General features: G+C 36.3%; 1 protein-coding gene across 3 annotated transcripts in view; it reads left to right on the top strand.

The window, feature by feature from the left end:
- LOC121317002 (fibronectin type III domain-containing protein 1-like) overlaps positions 1 to 19,979 on the top strand; it is a 58,353-nt gene extending 38,374 nt beyond the window's left edge. For 2 of the 3 annotated variants that reach the window (XM_041252496.1, XM_041252497.1), the window contains 9 exons: positions 374 to 736; positions 3,033 to 3,164; positions 8,933 to 9,157; positions 10,403 to 10,511; positions 14,680 to 14,759; positions 15,393 to 15,422; positions 16,984 to 17,145; positions 18,068 to 18,190; positions 18,504 to 19,979. In XM_041252496.1, the coding sequence (XP_041108430.1) occupies positions 374 to 736; positions 3,033 to 3,164; positions 8,933 to 9,157; positions 10,403 to 10,511; positions 14,680 to 14,759; positions 15,393 to 15,422; positions 16,984 to 17,145; positions 18,068 to 18,190; positions 18,504 to 18,619 (1,340 nt within the window). In that variant the 3' untranslated portion in view covers positions 18,620 to 19,979. The remainder of the gene's footprint in view (positions 1 to 373; positions 737 to 3,032; positions 3,165 to 8,932; positions 9,158 to 10,402; positions 10,512 to 14,679; positions 14,760 to 15,392; positions 15,423 to 16,983; positions 17,146 to 18,067; positions 18,191 to 18,503) is intronic. The other variant, XM_041252498.1, reaches the window with a different exon arrangement.
- Positions 19,980 to 26,284: the final 6,305 nt, after the last annotated feature.

Raw genomic sequence — 26,284 nt, 5'->3', positions numbered from 1 at the left:
AGAGTAAAGTGGATTGACTTTCTGCCACTAACACATCTAAAGATTTCAGCTGTTAATTTGGTAGAAATTATTCTTCTAAAGTAACCCTACACATATATAGATACATGTACAGTACACCTCAGAATTCCTCCATTTATCATCAAATGAATTATGTTTGTTATCCATTTTATGGAAAAAGCTTAATGCTAAATCCAGATTTTTTCCCCAGATTCACCATGTATTTATTTTTCAGCGAGGCATTACCATACATACCATAAAAAATATTTAAGATATATTACAAGGGCTAATCACATCAGCCCCATGTCTTCTCAGCAGCATATTGGAAGTGGATCATTGCCAAGGTTATGCTCATGTATTTCTTTCTGCTATTAAGATCATGAAGGAACTCCATTGTTGAACCCTGATGGGCTCCCGTTGTTTGGACATCGGCGTGATAGCAAACCTGTGATTAGCCCTAAGGGGAAGTCTGTGCTTTCAGTAGGAGGCAAGCCACTGGTTGGTTTGGAACGTCACATAACAACAACAATTCAACCAACAACCACCACAACTACTACGACTACGGCTACTACCACAACTACTCCTGAGCCAACTATTATTCCAACTACAATTGAGATAACCACAGAGGTCCCTACAACTTCTGCATTGCCCGAATGCCCTCCAGGCACCTATTATAAAGTAGATGAAGACGGAAAACCTGTATTCGGAGGACAGGGCATACTGAATTGCTACCCAAAAGGTAAGAATGAAAAGTTTTGGGTTTTTTTTTGTATCTAATCTGAACCCCTAATCCTGTAGTATAACTAAAAAATATTGAAACACATTGAAAATGTACATTTGATTCCCCTACATGTCTATATTATTGTTTGAATATGTTTTTTTTTAATACTCATTTAAAAAGTAAGCTGTTTAGTACTCGTGTGAGAAGTGGTTAGGAAGAAAACCAAGGTTGACACAGACCTGAGGTTGATGGTTAAGCAGAATGTAGAATTGTATTAGCTAGAGGGAGTAAAGATTTTGGTCAACAAGCTGTATTTGCACATGAATTCTATAACATCACAAGTATAACTCTCTACTTTCCTTGGTAACAATACATTTATCCCCCTCCATCATCTCCATTTTTTATAAGTGTTACCATTGACTTGTTGTACAACAAACTATTGTTGTAATTCGTTATTTTGATACAGTACGATATAAAATAAAACTGGTCTGTGTCAAAGTTTACATCTATGAGTGACGATGTGTGCATCCTGCTGCCTTGAACAAATGGGCCACACATACAGTACTTCTGGCACAAAACCATTCTTAACTTGGCTTAAGCAATATGTTCCTTAAACACCCTGATGTCAGTGGGTGGCATGCCAATCTATCACACAACATTTTACTGAACCAGTAAAATAAATATGCATGATCCTACAACAAACAACCCCTTCTACATAATAACTTCCTGGCATGTGTTAGATCTTTGTACAGGTCACAGTTAATTGTTTCTTCAGTTGAAATCACTCGTCATTGGAGTTTATATACTTTCAAATGAAGACACAGATGTATACTTGACACATGACTTACAGTAGAGCTATGCTATTATGAGCTTCCTGTTTTCTTTGAACCACTGATACCCCAGTGGTGAAAGCAAGCGGATCAAGACTAGATCAGACTGTATCTGTAATAGTAATAATAAATTGTGGAACTGTAAATTTGACCAGGTATTGTCACCTCCTAAATGAGCATCAACGCATCTACTCAGATGCAAAAGCAATTGCATTTCATTAACTCATTCGTGACTTTTTGTCTTCTGGAAGGAGAAGCTTTGATGAGGTCTTACTCACTGCCTGCCAGTATTTATGCTGACAAACTAGAATTATCTTGATAAAGATCTCCTCTAAGATACAAAACTTAAACCAACAACCTGTGCAGCATATTTTTTTTAGTTTTAGCAGGCTTTGGAATCTTTATTTCTGTATAATTTTTATTTTAGAATGCTACCATTTTTTTTTTTTTTTAACCAGTTAGCATTATGGCTGTTTGATGCTTCTCTGCCTGTTATTGCCCTCTGGTATCACACAGACACACAATTTTGTCTGGTTTCATGGTTTAGATTGGCCACTGATTTGCCTTTTTTCACACTGCTTTGAGATTTCTGCTGCTTGCTTCAGTTAATGCAGACTGTTGTACATATAGCTGCATGTTTTGAAAGCAGAAATTTTAAATACAGTAGTATTGAAGTGCTCTAATGTGTAAACTACTGTTTAAAGAATTTTCATTTAACTTTATTTTAGAACCCTTCAGTTTAGACGCTCTGCCATTTAGAGCAGTCATTAGTGGATGGAAATTTGACATAAAGTTGCTCTTATGTGCATAATATTTTTAAAAGTGCAGATGGTTATATAATATATAGATGTGCGTGAGTAATGATTTCTGGCAGCAGCTAAGTGCTTTGGCTAGAAATTGTAGTGTGTCAGAACTCTTTGATTTAACTGATACTTAGTGCATTGTTTCATGAACTGAGAAGAATCGTGTCCAACACTATTTTGTAGTCTTAAAAAAGCTGGGGGTAAATGATGGTTGGTTAGTAAAAGTATTTAGAAAATATTAATATATCTAAAATGTAAAAAAAATAAATAAAAATGTCCTGAAAAAATGGTGGCTCTATTTAGTCAAACACATACAGTAGACACCAGCTAAATACTAACATCAGGTTCCCTCTCATTTTATCAGTGCCTGTGGTGAATAGGGGAATTCCACAGTATTACAGCAGAAGTTGTGCTCCATATGCTTTTTTGTATTGATCTTGGTGCTAAGACTATAGCTATGAAATGATAAAATGTACACATATTAGATAGGGTCCATAATCTTTGGGAGAAGTGGAATGGGTAAAACCATTTTCATAGATCCACAAGGTGTAGATGCTATCTTTTATTAGTACTTTTAATGGGGCAGAATGATCTTTTTTTTATAGTAATTGAAAATGCATCCCCTATTTAAAAAATGCTAATATCTGTAAAAGACCAGACAGATTACTTTTCCCCTTGCAGAGGTCCAGACCACTGTCCTTCCAACAACAGAAGCCCCCACAACTGAACCTGAGCAAGGATATCCAGAAACCAGGCCATTTAACACAAGTCCTTCGTCAGACTTTGATGTAGCTGGGAAAAGACGATTTACAGGTATGTCCAGAATGACTTGGTACATTGGCTTGGCATGTCTGTTTTTTAGGAGATATGAGGAAAGGTATTATGCAATCTCATTTAGCGGAAAGCCGCAACGGTAATGATTGTTAAGCTTTGCACCAAGGTAATTGTTATACATGTATTGAATACATAACATGATGGATGATCCCCTGAATTTGTAGGGTCCAGTCTTGATTTAGGATGGTGTCAGCCATTTCTATTTTGGATTACAACAACTGCTTTATAATGAAATGTATTGTATTGATTACAATGTTCTTAAAACTGCATTATTGCATATCAACTTAAATTGCAGAATATGTAATATAGAGACCTAGCTAAATATAGTACCCTACCAGTGAAATATACTAAGGCACACAATTAGAGAAATATACTACAAATATTAACTTTAAAGCCTATTTCTGGCTTGATAGATCCTGGACTTATGGATTTAGAAGGGCATAAACAGGCTTCAGAGTAAATACTTAAAAATGCAAATACTACTTCAATTCTGTTTCAATCATTGTTTTGTGTTTAACAAATGCAGGTAAGAAATCAACTAATTTGTCTAAATTTCAGTACTTTGCATCCTATATGTAGATGTCAACCCGTGCATAGAACTTATGAAATAGTTATTCAAATCAACACTTATTTACTATGTTTAGTTGTTTCTCAGTACAATCTTTCAAACTTTAAAAACCTTTTGCCTCATGGCTCTACTTTCCCCAATGGCAATGCTACAATTTACTCCTGACATCTTATAACCCCTATCTGAACTGGTCTCCCTTACTAGGTTCTTTGGCAGTTTTTTTATTTTCTGCTTTAGGGGATAGCAACAATTTTTTTTTTTTTTTTTTTTTATTGTTTACACTGCCTGTCCGCCTGTCTTTCACTGTTTTTCATTTATGTATATTTAACTACTGAATAGCTTGTGATGCATGTAACTTATATCAAATGAAAGGCCACAACATTTCCTTTCATATTATGTAAGTTGCCGCAGGATCAGGCATATTATATGTGGTAGAGATAAGAATATATGAATTAATAAATAAATAAATAAATGCTTTTCCAGAAAAATCATGTTTGGTCACTGCTATATACAGTGCCTATAGTAAGTATTCACGCCCCTTAGACATTTCCACCGTTTGTGGTGTTACAACCTGAAATCTTGATGCATTTAAATGGGATTTTTTTTTTCCCTTTGATTTACACAACCTAATAAACACTTTGAATGTGTGAAAAAATTGTGGGGGGGACGACGACAAATCAATTAAAAATAAAAACCTGTAAAGTCTTCATTAGATAAGTGTTTACCCCCTTTGCTATGACACTTCTAAACAAGCTCAGGTGCAACCAATTGCCTTCAGAATTCACACAATAAGTTAAATGGAGTCCATCTGTGTGAAATAAAAGTGGTTCACATGATTTCAGATTAAATACACCTGTCTCTGTGTGGTATATATATATATATATATATATATATATATATATATATATATATATATATATATATATAATATTATATATATGGGTAGTGCATTCAAAGCAAAGATACTACCATGAAGAACAAGGAGCTTTCAAAACAACTCTGGGATAAAGTTGTAGAAAGGCACAGATCTAGGGAGGGGTATAAAAAGATTTCAAAGGCATTAAATAACAGTCAAGTCAATCATTAAGAAGTGGAAGGTATGCAGCACTACCCAGAATCTGCTTAGAGCAGGCCGTCATCCCAAACTGAGCAGCCAGGTAAGAAGGGCATTGGACAAAGAAGCCACCAAGAGGCCAATGACAACTGTGAAAGACCTACAGCGTTCCTTGGCTGAGCACCATCATGCTATGGGGATGCTTTTCATCGGCAGGGACTGAGAAGCTTGTCAGGGTAGAGGGCAAAATGGATGGAGCTAAATACAGGCAAATTCTTGAGTAAAACCTGCTTCACTCTGCCAAAGACCTAAGACTGGAATGGAGATTCACGCTTCAGCAGGACAATGGCACCAAGCACACAGCCAAAGCGACACTGGAGTGGCTTAAAAACAAGAAAGTGAATGTCCTAGAGTGGCCCAGTCAAAGCCCGGACTTGAATCCGATTGAGAATCTGTGGAGACTTGAAGATTGCTGTCCACCAACGATCCCCATCCAACTTGACAGAGCTTGAACAATTTTGGGCGAATATTGCACGATACAGATGTACAAACCTGGTAGAGACTTAGCCCAAAAGACTCCCAGCTGTAATTGATGCCAAAGATGGTTCTACCAAGTATTGACTCAGCGGGGTGAATACTTATCTAACCAAGACATTTTAGTTTTTTTATTTATCATTAACTTCACAATAAAAATTCTCTTGCCTCTTCAAAGGAAAAAAAATCCCATTTAAATGCATCAAGATTTCAGGTTGTAACACAACAAACTGTGAAAACATCCAAGGGGGGTAAATATTTACTACAGGCACTGTATATATTATAATCATAGATGGCTCAAAAAAACATGTATGACAGAAGATACTGCCCCTTTTTATTTCCGTCACCCCTTTTTATTTCCGTCATACGTTTTCTGTATTCACCACTCTTCTCTGTGAATTTGAGATGCATCTTTGTAGATTCGCCTGTACTTTTTAAGATGACACTGACCTGGACTTTTGGTCCATCGTAGGAAAGCCCCCAGTGTGTACTTTTAAACAAGCACTGGTGGCTTTCACGGTGCCTGAGTAATATACATGTAAAGTTACCTGGTTAAATGGGTACTACAAGCATAAATGATCTGGTCCAAAACCGTTTCATGAGTTATCAAAACAGATTAAAATCATTAAGATAAATAGCTAGTGACTTAAAACTTTGTGAAAATAGTCTGGCTCACTAAGAGAGACAAGTGAGCCTAAAACTACAATTTGAAGTAATTTCATGAACATTTTATTTATTTATTTATTTATTTTGCTTTGATTTGCTGTTCAGTATGCCAAAGAAAGTGAGCATTTAGACTAAACAAGTTGGCAAGGAATCATAGAGGTGATAGATTGCTCCTATGTTTCACATAAATGTAGCTACTACACTCCACACATCTGAAATTAATTAAAATATTTGAATAAAAGCAGCAATGTTCCATTGACTGTTATAATTGAAAATATAAAACAAATATCAGAAAATCTGTGCATCCAGGTTTCTGTAATTTGTAGACAGTTGCAGTGGTGCTACGTCCTTCATGTAGATGTTTTCTTGTGCTCATTCTGTCAGTCTGGAATCTGAACCCTGTTTAGAGGTGAGACTTAAAACTAATCACAGACAGAAAAGGGTGGTTACATGTCTCAGTGGCTTTTGATTTGTCTGTGTAACAGGGAGATGTTACATACATGGACCATCACTGAATAATACTGAGGCAGACACAGAGCACTGGGTGTTGACACGCCACACAGGTGCGCAGATTTAATTTCGACACAAGTGCTGACACTAGGGTACCAGCAATGGTAGCCCTAGTGTCACATTTAATAAAGAAAACAAAACAAATCTAAAAATGAAAGTTTGCCACACAAATGGCGACCGCTAGAAGGAACGTCCCACTCTCGCTCTATACACTGTTTGGGATCAACCTCCTCTAAACTGACCTACTTCAGGGCTCCAGCGGTCCCGGCCTTTTCACGGCGACTCCTGCCTCTTCACATGGCCTCGGCTGGGCAATGCCTTTACAACCACCGCCTTGCAGTTGAAGCACTCCATAGTAGTTAATCCTGTGGAGCAGACGCTCTCCTGAGTTGTGGTCACGTGTGTAGATGCTCCCGGGTTAGTGCTGGCTCCATAGCTTCAGCTCCTGGGTTGATACGAGTCTGCAACACAACACGAAACAAAACACAACAATCATTCACTGAGCGCCTGTCTGTATGGCTATGGTCGTGAAAGTAGCCTCAAACTGTTGTGCAGCTTTTGGAGCTCAGCGCAGCCTCCTCAGACACGCCTCCCAGATAATCCAGACCTCCCGATCAGCGCAGCACCAGACGAGCATACCTGATCAATTACTTCCTTATCAACGCATCTCCTGTTGCATGTCCCAGCTGCTTCATTACTTCCTTAGCAACACATCTCCTGTTGCGCATCCCAGCTGCTTCCCTAAAGGCACACATGCACACAAGAACCAGCAACAGGGTCTCCTTATCACAGTCTACTTTAAACAGTCTGATTGGTGATTGGAACAACATTACTTTATTTGTGTACATGTTTTATTTCAGTCTCTATTCACTAGTTATAGGTGAGGAGACGATTTACGTAATGTTTAATCAAATAAATCAATGCACACCTGTGTTTTTCGTGGAAATTATAACTGGATGTTGATCATACAGTGAAGATCATACCATTTCGTAACCAGTTCTGCAGTATAAATAGTGTTCTGCATTTTCTTCATGCAACATTCTCACATGTTTTTGGCAGGGATAGGAATTAACTCCATCCCTACCAACCACCACCACCAACACATAAACCGAACATTATTTACACGCAGGGTTCTTCTACACAACAACAGAAGCAAAAAATAAATTATTCTTAAAATAGACAAAAGGAATTTCAGCTTGTGAAAATCAATGCATGCTGCTGAAAAGTGCCAGGTCAGACTACTAGATTATTTCTAGTAGCTGTCAGCTATTAGCTCCTGTCAGCAGTAAATCCTGTCAGCATGTGCAGATCTAAAACATGTTGAAGGCAGAGTTCACAGAAAGACAGAAAGATCGATTGAGTGTCTCAGTAATCAAAAACAGGTAATTCTGTTTCTTTGTCCCGGCTGATTGAAAACAAAGGTCTATTTGGTTGATTTTGTATTTGAAAACACTGAAAAAAAAACTACAGTACTATATCATAATAATGTATTTTTTTTTATCACTATTAGCACTTCACATATAGTGTGTTTATTAAACTAACTTTTTTATACTGCATTTACCAGTTTGCTTCATCCTTCATTAAGTACAACCCATGGATTTTCAGAAGACTTTAGAAGACACGAGTCAGGCTATTGTACATAGTGTTAGTCTGAAGTTTCTGAATGAAGCATCCAGGTGCTTAATAATGAAACAAATTTGCAGCATGAGGTAACTCTTGAAAAGTCATCTTTTAAGTTATTGAAAACGATGGTCCTATTTACTTACTTGTGTAGCTTGCAAGCCAATGTAATCCAGTGTTTTCTTTCTTTTTTTTTTTCTTTTTTTTTTTTTTTTAGTAAGGTGTATCAGTATTGCTTATAATGTGTTTGGAACAAGCTGTTATTTTCCAGGGAAAAAAGGAACTTGTGTGAGTTATAAGCTGTTTGTTATGCTAAATGGAACTTGTGAGAGTTATAAGCTGTTTGTTATGGTAAATGGACTTGTGCGAGTTATAAGCTGTTTGTTATGGTAAATGGAACTTGTGCGAGTTATAAGCTGTCTGTTATGGTAAACTTCAGATCTGCCAACATGTGTCTGACATTCATAATAATACATTTTCGAGTTCTGAACCAAGGCCAGGACTTTCTGGTGTCAATGCTAGGTCTCAAATAATAAACATTTTTTAAAATGCCACTTTTTCGCCTTGTTAGTTCTTTTTTATGTTTTAAGTGATAACAGTTTTCTGGCACAAGACAAATGTGATAAAAGTTGAATGACTTCCTAAAATGGAGGTCCATATTTATATTGTATGAAAATACTGCTCATGTTTAAACACTATAAAACAACTGAATTAAGTTTTCACACTAGTTATAGGGGGCATATCATTGGTTGTGCTAGTACACTGGAAAGAACTAATTTTTTTCCATTCTTTCAGCTCCATATGTGAACTTCATCCGTAAGGACCCTGGGGCCCCCTGCTCATTAACTGAGGCATTGGAATACCTTCAAGTGGATATTCTGGAAGACCTCTTTTCAAAAGATAGGAAAAACCAGCCGCCCAAAAATAAGCCCCATAATATCACTGTGGTAGCCATGGAAGGCTGCCACTCCTTTGTCATCCTGGATTGGGCACGTCCTGTGAAAGGCGACATGGTATCAGGTACAATGACCAAGGCAATCCTTTTGTTGGTTTCAGTCTTCATTCATAACTAACAAACACTCAAAAGTGCTGAATTTAGAAATACTAAAAGAAACGTAATCCATTCAACGACAAACGTTTTGACTAGAAATCTTTCTCAGTGTCTTCAGACTTCTTTATGACGGGTACAAATGTAACCAGGCTTTGCTTTGGTTAAATACATAACATTTTCACAGTTTTGCAGTTTGGAGGACCAAAAGACTTGCTTCTATAGCTACACTAGGCTCTTTTGGCTCAATTCCTTGCTTTAGGCATGACACTCAACCTGCCCCATTGTGTAATACTTATGACTGAGATGAGAACGGTAGAAATAAATGTAGTTCTTAATACCTAATATAAACAACAATGGTAATAAATACCCTTCTACAAAACTTCACAAAACCAGGTGAGATCACACAGTACATATGTCTTTCCACACTACAAAAGTAGCAACACTGGCTATGGAATGCACAGTTCATACAGCAGTAATGGCGCAACATATTTTCTTTGGCAGATGAAAAGAAGGGCACACAAAGGCAAACAAGCTTTTGATCCAGAGCCATATATTTATTTGTATTTATTGCTCATCTAAGTAATGTTAGTGGAAGGTGCAAAGCTTTTTCCAGATGCTGTTACCATTGATGTTGATGCGTTGTCTATATTTTAAAGCCAATACGTCCCAATCAGTAAAGATGTCTTTTACTGGATTTAGAATGTTATTTAAACTCAAACTAACATAGCCAGGTGTGTTGGATTTGAGCCAGCCTAAAACACTGCTTGATCTAGATAAGTGGAAAAATGTCATGCAAAACTTTCCAGATAATGTATTATGTGATGAGATTTATTAAGTCATGCTAATTCCTGTATTTTCCATTATTTAATAAGGTTACCATCTAAATAAGATATTAAAATGTCCATTAAAGCTTACTTTACCCTTAAAAGTATTGCAACCTTTCAACCTTAATACTGTTGTGCATTTAAGTTGAATGCATTTCATTGGTCGACACAACTTTTCTAAGGTGACTTTCCAAGTAACTCATGTCTATTTTTAAAGAATTTTCTCAAATTAGAGATATTGCTGTTGCTTATACTAATCATATGATGAAAATTGATTTTCTTACCAGATAGAAAATGTTTCCTGGTGTTTTATATAGTTAAAAGCAGTTACTGCTTCTACACTTCATTGGAAACAAATGCAGTCTGACCTCCATTTCTTTCACTCAACAGGGTATATGGTACACAGCGCCTCATATGATGACATTCTGAATAACAGGTGGTCAACCAAAAACTCCAGCGGGACACATTTACCAGTGGAGAACTTGAAGCCAAACTCAAGGTCTGTTGTAATGCCTTATGTATTTAATGAACACATTTGAAACAGTTTACAATAAAATAAACGTGCTAAATAACAGCGTGTCATAATATTAAAATGCTTTGGGTTGCAAAGAGACAATGGGTGCCGTTTTACACAGTGGAAAATTGCCCACGTCATGAAGCACATTTACTATGGAGCGAGCAATTTGCCCACAGTGAAAAATGTTGGCCGATGAAACTAACGTTGGCTGATAAATGTGTGATACCAATAAAGTAGATTATATAGCGATATTTATACACATGGCGGTGTGATCCAGTGATGAATTTAGCAGCTGTATGTAATCATGGAGAGCACGAGCACATGTGATGGTGCCAAGCCAAATCTAAGGCAGGGTCATATTTAGGAGAAGCAAAAAAGCTAGTTGCAATGCATGGACCATGAAAAATAGTTAACCAAATACAGGAGAACCAATCCAAGGTGAAAAATGGAAGATAAATGGATGTTCTTTGATGTTGCCCAATATGGACTAAATACAAACAGGTCTGGCATTCATCACCCATAATAATATAGTGGATGTTATTTTCTTACCTGAAACTGTCAACTTACTTCCCATAGGATGTCCATCTAAACCAAAATCAAAGCCAGAAGAGGGATTTATTCATTGTAAAAACTAGTAAGAAACAACTTCTTACAAGAAGGGGCAGTTACATTTTTATTTTTATTTAATATTTAGTCATTTCTAAAAATGTGCAACTTGTCCTTGTTTCCAAAGCAAATCAAACGTGAATTGAAACTATGAACAGCTTGATCCTGTTTGCAACATAGGAATGAGCTGCCCATTTACACCACAGCACCTCTTCATATTTAAGAAATCAGGTCATATTTTCCAGTCATACAGTTCTCCAGTAGTAAAGCTACTGTACTCTCCTCAGAGGGTATTGTTTTTCAAGATAAAGATGACTGGGGTACTTCAAATTAAGATGTAGTTGTGCAGTTATTCTGCAAATAATCAGTTAAAAATGTGTTTGAGAATTGTAGTTGTTACTTGAAAAAACTACAAATGCAAATCCATGTTTTAAGCAGTTTTCCTTGTGTAGATTGTGGCTAAACCAATCATACTGCAGTGTGTGGTGAATTACTGTATTTTGTGAGAGAGAAAAAATGAAGCTGTGGTCTCCACAATAATAGATTTCCACAATATGCTTTTTTGATACCCTGCAAGAGCAAGGAAAGATGAACTTTAGAACATACAGCATGAATCAGCAAGTGAAAACAATAAGATTTACAAGATTGTATTTCTTCAAATAGCGCGCACACTGTAATAAAACCAATTTCCAGTCTGATCCCTATTATTGTGATTTATTTTATGGAATTCATTATTGCTGAACATGCACATTATTTTCAATCTAGAAAGCATGATCCGAGAAGAGATCTAAGCTTGAAACCTGATGTACTGAAGTTTGCAGACTTCCGATATAATGAGTGAATTATAGTATGTCTGGACTTTCTTATCATGAAACTGCAGAACAACTTAATGATGAAAATGCATTTGTAACTTTGATGATTTTATTTAACTTTTCAAACCAACAACGCAGTTAATTGTATACTAACTTGAACAGATAAGAACTCAAATTAATGGCAGATGTAAGAAACAGGTCAGTTTTGTTAATTAAGATAAAAATGGCAGAGAAAAATATATTTTTTTGTAGCTGTCCAAGAATAAAAAATGTGCCCATTTCATCACTCCTTATGATAATTTAGTTCAGGTAATTTAGGTAATCTACATTAAAATGAAAATGGACAAAAATAAAAACTATGTCTAGTCCAAAAGTCATATAATTATACATATGCTACTCAATTATATTCTGTACCAATCATCCATCCAACATTGCCACCTGTATGATACATTTTTTTCCCTTAAATTCTTAATTACAATATTAAGCATTAGATCACTGAGACACTATTATGTCCTTATTACTTTATGAGAGGAGTCAGGAATCAATGAAATGTTTCTAACTGAGCAAGTTGGATTGAAGCAGCTAGCTGATGTTGTGAACTCAGAGGACATTTTGACAGGAAGAACCTATGCATAACCAATGTGAAATGAAAGTTACTGGTCAAAATTGATTTATGACCATGGATATGTGAATACAAATATCAAAACAATCACGATTATGTTGAAAAAGATATTGCATGAATATGTGGAACAAAGCAGAAAGCTAGCGAAAGTAATGCATTGTGTTTTAAACCCTACGACACTTTAATTTGTAATTCTAACTTTTGATTTTGTAAACCAAGCTTCTTATTTTTGGCAAGCAGTCCTCTGGGCAAGATCATTTGTAGGTTGGAGCTTCTGGTGTGATGGAGCTTTTTTGCATAAAAATCTAAAGTACAGTAAGAAAATTGCACACTAGCCCGTTTCCATTTTTTCCCCCTTGTCTTCGATAAATGCCTGTGTATTCATTATGCATCGTGTGGGAATCTCAACCATAAAATGCACAATGTGTTTCCCATCAAAGCTATGCCCTTATTTACCAAGTGTCCTGTACTATACTGAACACCCTTATGAAATATATGAGTATATTTGTTCTCTTTTTTAGGTTTTCTGTTGTTTTATTCTATGGATCAACTACAAACAATTTAAAAGCAAACTTAAAGTATTAAATTAATATAAATATTATATGTCAACAAACATCTTCTTTTATTAATATTATAAAAACTATCTAAGATACGATTTAAAGCAGATGTTACGGTACACAGACACAGTTCCCCATTAGTTGCTAGCCAGCCCTTGTGGTTATAAGGAACACAAAGTAGAAATGACGGGCAGGTTTATGAGCAGTGTGATTTACCCCCATTGAGTATAGAATTAAAGTTTCTTAAACATGCTACGGTCACGTGTACCATATTTTGGAACTTCAAAAAACAGCTACATTTATACAAAATCAGCTGTTTCTATTGGGCTTGTGGCATATTGTTAAACAAGCCTATGAAACCAGTTGCATGTATGTTGCGGAGTTCTCAGTAGGAACTAAATCCAAGTAACGTATCTACACGGAGCTGCACAATAAAGACAAACCATGAATTCAAGGTGTGGTTTGAAAAAGCTAGATTGGCACACTAGATGGAGGCAATTATTTTCCAACTGAACTAAATACCTTAGAAATGGTTACTTCGCCCCAAACAAATATAATTATAAAAGATTTTATAAAAAAGAATGTTTATTTTATTGTTAGTTTGGAATGTTTTTACTGGGTTCCTGGAGTTTCAGTAATGTGCTTTCAATTTGAATCCAGAATTGTTGATTTTATATAATTTGTGCTGGTAATAAAATTTTGTGAACTAAAATGTATATTGTATTATTTTCCCACCACAGCATGAGCCCTGCTGACACGGCACAGCAGAAAAGATTGTTAACACTGCAGACTGGAGACATGTTTACATAGCTCTAGTTATATAAATAAATACATGAATAAATAATGTTGATCCACTTTGGGAATAGGCACAGTAGTTTCTGGCAGTTGTCGTTGCCCTAAAAAAAAGAATCCTTAATTTTATAACTTGTCCGTCCATTGTAAATGAAAGACTTTCCTTGATATTGGACAGTACCCAGTTTCATGCATTCAAATGGTCCTTTTTGTTTGTCCCAGCAGTTATTATAAGGTTCTGTCTTTTTAAAACTAGGTTCCAACTGCATTTGATGTTGCTACATGGGTGCATGGGTAAATGGGTGCATGGGTACATGGGTGGCAACAGGGTTGTTAGCCTGGGTTTTGACACCTCAAATGAGCCATGAGTAACAACACTCACAGTTCGCAAAGGTCCAAGTAATAGGTCATGAAACATATGTGTCCTTTAATGTGTATTCTGAATATTATTTCATGACAACTGAGTTGCACTGTTGATTTGGCTTCATACTGTCATATAGTATGAAATATCATTGAGAGGATTACATTTTGTACCTAACCATTCTTGCCAACATTTTCAAATTAATTTAGTTCCCCGTGTTCAATTAAAGCCCCATTGCAGGTCTGCTTGAAAAACAAGCAGTCTGTTCTATGGTACAAATCAAATGTTAGATTTTTATCTCATCCTGACCCCAGTTTTGGAAAGAAAGTCATTAAAACTTAAATTAGGACGTATTTTTAATTTAAATGAAACCGAGACTAAATGTCTAATCTTTTTTTAGGTATTACTTCAGGGTTCAGGCAAAGAACAATTTTGGTCTTGGACCTATCAGTGACACATTTACATACGTAACTGAATCAGGTAAGTACAATGTCTGTTTATAGACATTTTCATTGTAAGGTCTAGATAAACCTTTAAGAGAAAATGGCAAATTAAATATGTCCAATCTGGTATAATTTCAACCTAATATTATTGGTATTTTCATAATCAATCAGATTCTACTGTGTAGATGGTCCTGATCGATCAACCCCTGAAAATCAAGTTTTCACATTTTCCATAATAATTTTGCTTGATACATTTTGCCTTGCAAATACACAGATACAACTGCCGTTTACTCCCTGGACTTGTCTGTCTGTTCACATAGCTCATTTGAATACCTTGCATGCTGAAGAAAATAATAAACAAATAATGCAAAATACTACCTTTTAGTAAACAAGTAGAGCTTAATGATCTCATGGTCTCTTGAACAGACAGGACTTTAGGAAGATAGACAGATATTCAAGCTATATTCAAATTGCATGACCCAGGGGCTTTTACAAAATAAAAACACTTGTAGAGACTAAGTATGAGCATTAGTTATGAGATGGTAAATGGTGTTGGTGTGACCAGCTTTGACTTTGTTATATTACCTGAAATTGAATTGGAACTGAGCATAGGTGACAGAAACGTTTCATGTGAACCTAATAAAAGATTTGGGATTTGTTTCTTTTACAGATGACCCACTGCTGATAGTCAGGCCTCCTGGTAAGTACCTACAGTACAGGCAGTATTTTTTTTTTCTTTTTTGAGCAACGAAGAATAACGAAATGGCATTTCAACAGCATATATTCATTCTCCTCTGAGAGCAATTTGACAGAATGTAAACAAAGCTGTGTCAGAGCAAAAACTACAATATGGTAGATTTTTTTGTTAAAAAATACTGTGTAACAATTCCAGATTCTGAGCATTCAATCAATATTTATTTTATATAGCGCCTTTCATAGTGGCCCACCATCACAAAACACTTTACAAGATAGTGAGGAACAATGCATAATATGTTAAATACAGTGAAATACAGGGACTAGTACATTAAATACAAACAGTAAATACATTAAATGCAGACATATCACATTAGATATGTCATGCAGAATCATACGAATAAGATGGCGTGAAAAAACAGAAATAGCAATTTAGACAACAGCTAATAACAGATATCAGGCTTGAACAGCATTGAAAGCAAAAGAGAACAAGTGGGTGTTGAGAGTTGATTTGAAGTGAATGACTGGGAGTTGCAATCACTAAAGCTGGGAGAGAGTTCCATGGTAAACCAAATTCTCTGGATTTGGTTTACCATGTCCCATGTATCTGTTTTGCTTTGTCAGTTTGGAAAATAAGTTAAAAGCCACATCAACAAAACAATATAATACTTATTCTAAATCCTAATAGACAGTTGTTTAATTATGAAAACTTAAAATAAGAGCAGTGTTATATGTAGAATGTTCAGTTTTAAAAGCTACCTATAAAAAATTAACTAGTAAACCTGCTTCACTAGGCATTTACCCAATATGCAATTTGCAATTTTTTTGCTAAAAGGACGAGATGTTATTGAACTAATAATAACTAAATAAGGTGTCTACTGGAATTATAAATTATGTCTTCTGAAAACTTAAGCAAGTGCTTTGTTATTTTTAATGTCAATGATGTATCCACACAGTAGTTGGACAGGATTTATTTAGCGATTCAACAAAGTGGTGGTTCAGGCAACAAAGTCACTTTAAGCTACATTAGAATTGTAAACATCAAGCACATTAGGTGCTTCCATTACCAGAACCTTCATCAGTCAAATGGCTAGTATCTCATTCCTCATTCCATAAACAAGACGTCCAGTGATCAGGTAGGAAGGGCTTTATATTTGACCTCAACCCATTCGTCCCTGTTGTGTGTCGGAGTTCACCTCCTCCCCAGTCACCACCTGTTTTTCAGCTTTGTTGAAGGGGGAGGGCAGCTAGTCCCACCCTGCCTATGGCTTCCCTACAGTCAACCTATCCCCTATCAGCAAACCTAATTATGGGCAGGGGTACCTCGAAGGGTGAGGCCAAATGCCAAAGATGGAAAGAAAATATGTATAACGTAGTATTTGTTGTCTAAGCCTTAATAAATATTGTTCTTCTATCATATTAGTTTTTCTGACTGAATTTGTAAAGACTGTAATACCAATGCACTGTATCTATATACAGTATAGACTGAATGGCATATATATAGTATATATTATATATATATAGGTATTATATAGTCTATATATATATATAATATATATAATTTGTAGGAGGAGAGCCTATCTGGATTCCTTTCTCCTTCAAGTATACCTCGACCAACAGTGAATGTAAAGGGAGCCAATATGTGAAGCGTACCTGGTACAAAAAATTTGTTGGTGTTGTCCTTTGCAACTCATTGCGGTACAAAATCTTCATGGGAGACAGTTTGAAAGGTAGGGTGATGTTAAATTTTGAATTATATTTTACCATAAGATTTGTAAAGTTTAGTGAAAGTTTATATGCAAACTAAATAAAGTATGAGTGAAAGTTTAAGGAAACCTGGGCTTTTGAGCAGTAAGGAATGCATTTGCTCCTTAACTTTTACTACAAATAATAATATGCAATGGAAATATGGACATTCTGCACAAAAATATGTGTCACATGTTTTTCCTTTGAACTTTCTGAAGTCATGGAAGAATATGCATAAATAGCATTTCATCCTTAAGTGTTAAACACTCTATAATGCTGAAGTTAGACATACTAAATGAAATAAAAGCAGCAAGGGCATATATAGAGGGTCCATATAATTCCAACACAAGTCATTGTGAAATGTATTCTGAAACTTTCATAGGAGGGCAGGAGAGTAAAATATTATCAAAGTTTGTTGTAGATTGGTGCAAAATCAATAGTTATCTTTTTAACAATTTATGAAGTGTGACAGACTGTTTAAGGTAAGAACGTGAATGAGTGAATGTACAGGTTAAAAATATTCATACAAACTCGAACGTTTACAGATTATAGACAAATGCAATCTGAAAGGTCTATTGGAAGCAAGGTGTGTATGACAGAAGTTTGTGAAGATTGGTGCAAAATGAAGACAGTTACTGTGTTCACCCGGTACAGTGTAAGCGACAGACAGCAAGACAGACTGAGGGACATGATCACTGTATAAGGGTTCCCAACTTTTTAATAAGGACCCTAATAAGTGTTGTTGAATTTTAGTTTATTTTAGTATTTTTAAATAGTATTTCATTTTAGTGTTTGTATATTTTCTGTTATTATTATGGACTGTGCTTTATTTTCCCTTAAATACCTATTTAATTTATACATATTTCTACTATTTACGTAATTTGTATATAACCTGACTTTCTGCAGATACATTCTACAGCATTGGAGATACCTATGGGCGAGGTGAAGATCACTGTCAGTTTGTAGATTCACACATGGAGGGAAGGACAGGGCCTCGTTATACTTCAAACTTACTGCCTACTATCCCAGGTAAAATGTTGTGGTTGCTGGTACAGTACCTGTATATACCTTTGCGTTTATATATTTTAAATAAAAAGTCTGAAAGCACAACAGTATATAACCATGCTAGTTCCAAACAGATAATGTTTTTGTATACCCTTCCTTTATTGATTTTATGTCTACTGTATATATGGTATTCAGAATATTCAAACACATTCTGGCACATGACAAATAAATATAATGAAAAGGTAATAAACCAGAGTGTCATGCTGATAAAGCCTCCCTATTCATCACTGCATATTGCTGAGTCCTCCTGTATCTAACAGCCAAATTCATGTTGTAGGTTTTTACCGTGCTTATCGACAGGAGCCAGTGCACTTTGGGCTTATTGGCAGTAGAACCCCTCATTACTATGTGAGCTGGTATGAGTGTGGAGTACCTATTCCAGGGAAGTGGTAATGATGATTCAAGCCCAAAGATGATCTTCTGAGAAGAAATGACCCAAGTAATTCCTTTTCTGACCTAAGGAAGCATAAGACATGAGCACTAATGCCTAAAATGTAAAATTCACATATTTCTATAAGAGAAAATATTTTCAACCCATTCATTGAAATGAAACTAATTTTATGATGTGTTTTGTGGAAGCAGGTTAAATATGGTGGCATCAATTGATATCCTTTTCTCCAACTGCAAAAAAAACCATATTGCAATACACTGTGTACTCTGGCCTGTATTACATGAGTCTGCAATAAGAATTCATATTTAACTACCCAATGGATGTATTATTAAAGATGTGCCCAACACAAATCTATGAGCATACATCAGCAAAATCACACTAAATTATTTGAAGAAAAAAGGTTATTACCTTACTGAAGGATTATGTACTACTGTATTATTCAAAAACAACACTATATCTTCAAACATACAGACACACTGAGTTTACTTATTACAATGTATAGTAAAAGATTTATGACGTGCAATTGTTTGCTATTTTTACTTCAAAATATATATATATATATATATATATATATATATATATATATATATATATATATATATATATATATATATATATATAAAAAGATGTTTAAAATGAACACAGTTTCCTATGGATCATTGTTACGGAAATGTTAAACCGGGCTGGGAGTTATTTAACTGCCACTACAAGGTCAGGGATGTGGGTGAAGCCCAGTTAGCTCAGGAAAGAAAGAATTGCAATAAAGTGCTATGGAAACCACTACAGATGAGATCTACTGTATACACTCAAACATCCTGAGACGGGTTTTATTTTATCAACATGAAACACAAATCTAACTGCATTCTGGCAATGATCCGAATCACATTTAACTACACTTTGGATCTTTAGATTCAAACACTACACTAATTTTCAGAAATTAAAACACGATTTCTGTTAGGTATATTACAGAAATGTATGTAATTTATTCTTACCACATTAAACATATAGCAACATATTTGTCATAGTAGTTCTACTTTTTAGATAGCACACAAAATAAAACAGCGGATGTTTTTCAATGGTTACAATTCTTGAGTGCTTAAGTGGATTTTTAAAAAACATTTCTCTTGATGTTGGAATTTGCACTAAAAGGCATTATCAGAAAGATGCTGTGATGGTTTCCCTGGGGGACTACCAACGTACCTGTAAAAACAAAAAGTACAGACACATTTGTATAAAATGTTTGCAGTCAGCAAAACTGTATGCAAGGTGTGTAACTCTATTACTGTATAATTTGTGTATTATTATTTCACCCCTCCAGTTCTAACATTAAACTTTTATTTCATTTTAAAATTCATAATGTGCTTTGTAGTCAGTTTCTGTGTCTTTTCTATCCGACAAACAAATGGTTAACAAGGGTAGCATTATCATATTATCCTCTGCCAGAAAGTAAAACTGGATGTGACACCACAGGGCAGCATATTATTATTATTATTATTATTATTATTATTATTAATTCCTTAGCAGACGCCATTATCCAGCTGATATGTTGGTGTTCACCCAGATGAAGCTGTTGGTGTCCTTCCAGGGTACCGAAAAACAGCGTCCAGCACATTGCTGGCATTCGAGATGACGGAAATTCTATGTATTATGCAATCTGGTTACACAAAACACAAGACACTTTCCAAATGCATTGTGACACAGTGGCTTTTACTTATGCCATGACAATCGCCCAGCACTTCCTGAAAACTGTCACCAGCATAAAACCTTAATGTAGTTAGCACTTGTAATGAAGTAGTGAGTGACATACTTCGTCTTGTTTTGTGCCTTCATTTTTGCTCAAGCAAATTACATACTTGTAATTTCCAACCTAGGCAGCCTATACCTTGCTATTAATTTGGAATCAGTATAAAGATCCATAATGTTGATCACACCCTCCCTTCTAATCTCTTTAACGTACCGATGACAAACAAGTAAAACCAGTGCCATTGCAAATGTCTCTGGGTTTTTCTATGCTAACTCTGGATTTGCAATGAAAAAGGGCACTTGTGGTTGCTTCCAGGCAGTCAGATTTCAGTAGAAAAAATCTGCAATCCCTTCATGAAACATCAAATTTTGTGGTGACCTCACTGCAACAACGATTCCTCACAGATCGCTTTCATGAAACAGGCCCCTGGATTTCTCAGCTCTATCTTCATTCCCCTCAACGTAACCTATTGTTTTACCTATCTGTCCAATTTTTTGGAAGGTAATTCTGAATAATAAATACAATATTATGTTTTTGTCTGGAAGCTTTATATTGCTATAGCAAGGTGATCAATAAGGCAAGGTTGAAGAAACAGCACCTACTCGGTCCCGATTGACTCGGCACCGGTGTAAACATCTTCAGCGTCGCCTACAGCTCGGCCCCGACCTTGGAACAGGTCCACTCGCCACAGACTATCTCGGCATTGACAGCGCTTTTCTCTGCACCGTTCCCGGCACCGAATGCTTCAGCATCAGCGAACCCCTTTGAGACTGTCTACAGCCCAGCACCGACCGTGCTACACGTCGAAATCGACTTCGGCACCGATTGACTCGGCACCGACCTCTCGGCTTTCCTTCATGGCACCTCCTTAGATGAGTTATGCAATGCTGCTGCATGGACAGGTAGTCAGACTATTCTGGGGTTTTTACCGCTTTGATGTGACAAACTGAACATGACCCTCTATGGGCTCTAGAGTTTTGCAGGCGCCATGCCCTAAGGCGTCATGTGGGCTCTGTTGCTATCGCTATGGGGCTGTACTGTCAGTAATCTGGAGCCACGACAGCTTTTACAGCTTTCCCATTCGGTAATGGTTGTCATTCGAATTGAAAGGGAACGTTTGGTTATTACCATAACCCTGGTTCCCTGAAAAGAGAATGACAACCATTACCCTTTGAGGTCGTGTCCCCAGCTGACCTCTGTTTTCGAAAGAAAACGGCGATGTGCTACTGTGAGGATGTCCCTCTTCAAAAGGAGGTGGGTGGTACGTCCCCCCTCCCCACCCCACAGAAGCAGCTTTTGTAGATTTGCTCAGAGATTGACGGTCAGAGAGGCTCTTCCCATTCGGTAATGGTTGTCATTCTCTTTTCAGGGAACCGGGGTTATAGTAATAACCTAACGTTTTATATAATGTTGTGTGTGCGCTAGAAAGGTAACAAGACAATCAAGTATCTAATGCGCGACTTAATTTAGAAAGTGCGCGAGAACGCGTGAATACATTTCTCTTGTTAAATGTTTTTATCTTCATGGCAACGCATGCAGCTCTCCTCAAGATATTCAGAGTCATTATTTTCTTACTTAGTAAGCAGACACGTACATTTAAATATCCCCTCCCCTAAATGAATTATACTATTCATGAATTGAGTAATCTGCATCGGCGTGGCCGTTTTTTTTTTTTTTGTTTTTTTTTTTAGTTTTTTTTTGTTTGTTTTGTTTTTGTTTTGTTAAATCAAAACTGCATAGCAACGCATGTCCAAACACTTAATGAGGAAAACTAGTCCATGTACACGCCGCCATTGTTCCATTGTTAAATAAAACGTCAAATTTAAAGGGAAAATTGAACAATCTTCATCTTAGTGAGACAGAAATACACTCCCTGACCTGTTACGGTGTTGCAAATCTCGTGTTAAAAAATGCTTACCGCACATCACCGAAACTAAACGGAAAAAATGGATCACACCAGGGAAAGTTCACAGGGTCTACGAGTGCATTTCCACCATTGTCAAAACATTCCGAGTCACTTCACAACATTCCTCCTTGAGTAATCTCACCATATTTTTTTTATCTGTTTATACATTTATTTCTAAATACAAATGATAAATACAAACCCGGGGGGCTACGTAAAGACTAAGTAAAATCTGAACATTTCTGTAATACTTAAAAAAAGTACAACATTGTCAAACACTGGGGTTGTCAATTAATCGCAGTTAACGCGTTAATTTCCTTGGAGATTAATTTTTTAACGCGCATTTGTCTGTTTTACTTGTTGACGTTCACATTTTTTTAAACTTATTTTTGTATTGCTACAACAGGCTTTGATCAGCATCCAGTTTGCGTGCTGCGCCGACTGCTTTCTGCTCTCTCTCCCCGGTACGATTGGCTGGAAGTGTGCAGGAGAAAAAAAAAAAAAAAAAAACTCCCGCTTTGCAATAAGTGTCTGTTTATCTGAGGCAGTAATACTGATATGTGATGTAAAAGAATCTTACCGAATGTAGCATCGCTTGTTTTATACAGAATATTCATCTCATGAGTGAAATTCACTCCTATTGCAGGTACATTTTTAAATTAAATACATACGTATATATTTACATATCAGTGAATAAAAATGTTTTTGATATATTTGCTGACAGTCTCTCTATACATTACCAGGACCTGAAAACGTATCAGTTCATCTCAACCTGACAAATACTGTGTAAAATAAATAATATAGTAATGTATAATAATGTCCGTGTGTGTGTTTATATATGAGTTTATATATGTATAAATTACATTAAAACAATGGCTGCTCATACCTAGAAATTGATTACAGATTGATATAAAACATTTATGTATTTGCCAAAGAAAGTGTTCTATAATACGCCAGCAAGCCAGCACAACAAAATGAAACAGAGAGCAGTGCCTATGATCTGTCTAATAACTACTATAATTTTTTAAAAATAATAATAATAATAATAATAATAATAATAATAATAATAATAATAATAATAATAATAATGTGAATGTGAATACTTATGCATGCTCAAGTTTTCTGTTTTTTTGTCTTATTTCTTGTTTGTTTCACAATAAAAAATATTTTGCATCTTCAATGTGGTAGGCGTGTTGTGTAAATCAAATGATACAAACCCCCAAAAAATCAGTTTGAATTCCAGGTTGTAAGGCAACAAAATAGGAAAAATGCCAAGGGGGCTCAATACTTTCACAAGCCGCTGTATACACAAATTTATTTTGAAATATTTGTTTATTTCATTTTTTACAGTTTTATGAGGTTACGTGTTGCGTAATATGTCTGTATATAAACACATTTCTGTTTAAATGTCTGTTTATTTACAATGTTTCAGTTGTGTAGATGCTTTATGTTTGTTCTAGGTATGCCTATAAACATGATCATTCTAGACCCCCTGCCGTTGTGTCGCTGGACCTAGTTTCCAAGTCGATGCCCAGGCACAGTCGTTTGCCTGGTCTCCTACTGCTCTTCCCCTGAAACACCAGACATCACTGCACTGTTGGTAGACATCACTGGCATTTCCCCTGGTTTCTGCTTCATTCCCCCTGGAGGATCAGATGTCGCCACGCCAGCTCGAGGACTCTCACCTCAGCCGGCTTCTGGAACTGTGGGGTTTATGTGTGTTTTGGCGGTGTGGTTGGTAGGGATGAGGTTAATCCCCAGTCTGCCAAAATATAGAATGTGGCTGGTCTCAAACGAGGTAATTGGTGTTGATTGGGAAGAGCCACACAGAATTTATGGGATGTTGACGCTCTATTGGAAAAGACCGCCAGGGAGGTGCTAACAGAGGAAGTGCTGTCAGAAAAACCATAGAAGAAAATCAGTGAAGGCTTTGCTGAGCCTGGTTAAAGAGTGGTTTTGTTGGGGGAAAAAAAGGCTTAGCTGTCCCAACCCTTTAGTTAGGAAAACCAAATGTTAGTAGTCCAATGGGGTTTGTCTGTTTATTAGTTTTTTTGTTTAATAAAAGTTTGCAACTGCGCTAAAACTACAGTTCTGTGTCTAGGTCAGTACTTTAAAAGAGCACAAACAAACCTGAGCCAGGAGGCTTGGTTACACAGGTCATTGTATAGAAAGAGGGTCACGTGTATCCAGTGGTGTAGTCGAGAGTAAACGGCTTATACCCGCTGTTAAAAAAGGGCAATATAATGTTTACCCACTCATATACGGAAAATAGAAAGCATAGGTGTTAAGAGTGGATTCATCCTACATTCATAACTGTCTCTCCACCATAGCCAAACAAAACTAATGCAATCATGCTTAGTAAGACCTTTAGTAACTAAGACAACCAAACAGTAAGTCTTTTTTTTTTATGTATTTGTCAAAGAAATGTATTACAAGTTACAAACTGTTCTGCACACTGTTATGAATAACTTGAGCATACAAAATGTTCTCCAGAGGTCACTGTTTTAACAGGGCAGAGGAAATGTATAAAAGGTCCTTGGAGATTAAAATTAACTTCATAACTGACCATGCCAGAAAAGCTGTAACCAACAGTACTGACAAATGGATGATAAAACAGTAGCGGAAACTAATTAACAATAGCTATGTAAGAAAAATATTGTATTTGAATGTTCTTTAACGCCAACAAGCAGAAATTTAAGTTGGAAAATAATGTGTGCGTCAATATTATCATAATATAAACCAGTTTTGGCTAAAGACCTAGCTTCCCCTGTCAGCTATCTTCCTCAGTTCCACTGAGACAATCACAAGGTCAACCATTAAGGAAATCTGCACTGATAACATGTTACATTATGAATTTCCAGTTAACAGGGGTGTATTGTTACTGTGTGTGGGTATCCGCTTAGAAACGAGAGACACAGAGGATTTATAGTTGAAAACGCAGCTCAAGCATCCAGATTTTATTACAAATCACAGGCAGTTGCAGTAGTTGGTGGCCGCCACTACAGTACTAGCAATAGCCACCCTAAGAAGCAGCAAAGGTGGCCACGCTTGGGCCGTGCGCTACTCCTGTTACACAGGCAGGTCCTTCACCAGGAATAAACTTTAGGTTTTAAAATCACCTAAATTAATCACTAAATTAATTCCCTACCTAAACATGGCAGTTATCCAGGTTAAACACACATTAATAACCTGAAAACAAAGAACCCTGGTGCACACACAATCGTTCTTCAGTGGTCCTTGGTTTTGGTCACAAGCCCCGTTTAAACACCCAGTGGTCGTATCTTCAGGTCACTCACCCTGGTTCTGACACACTACTTTGAGGCTTTCAGTTTGTAGACACTGCACAACACCAAACAGCACAGAACAAAAGAAGAAACAAAGAACAAAGGACTGCTTTTTAGGATTTGTTTGCGCATGCCATCTAAAATGGCGATGATGAGCTTCCTCTACCTTTATCTATATATATACGTTATGCACATATCTTTCTCAAGGGAGCCTGTGTTTGAATCAAAACATTGGATATATTTATAGGTGTTTGACGGCATGACAACTACTTGTTATTGTTTATATTCAAATCCATGATTTATTCTTACATGATGTAATGTATATATACACAGTGGCTCTCAAAAATATTCACCCCCTTGGACTTTTCCACAAAATGTATTTAATTAAGAGTTTTTGCCACTGATCAACACAAAAAAAGGCCATGATGTCAAACTGAAAAATAAAATCTACGAATTGTTCTAAATTAATTACAAATATAAAAAAGAAAATAATTGATTGCATAAGTATTCACCCCCTCAAGTCAATATTTGGTAGAGCCACCTTTGGCAGCAGTTACAACCATGAGTCTATTTGGATAAGTCTCTACCAGCGTTGCACATCTGGACACTGCAATTTCCACATATTCTCAATTGGATTGAGGTCCGGGCTTTGACTGGGCCACTCTAGGACATTGACTTTTTTGTTTTTAAGCCACTCCAATGTGGCTTTGGCTGTATATTTGGGGTCATTGTCCTG

This window comes from Polyodon spathula, chromosome 6 (assembly GCF_017654505.1).
Source record: "Polyodon spathula isolate WHYD16114869_AA chromosome 6, ASM1765450v1, whole genome shotgun sequence".
Lineage (NCBI taxonomy): Eukaryota > Metazoa > Chordata > Actinopteri > Acipenseriformes > Polyodontidae > Polyodon > Polyodon spathula.
This window is presented reverse-complemented; position numbering and strand designations above follow the sequence as displayed.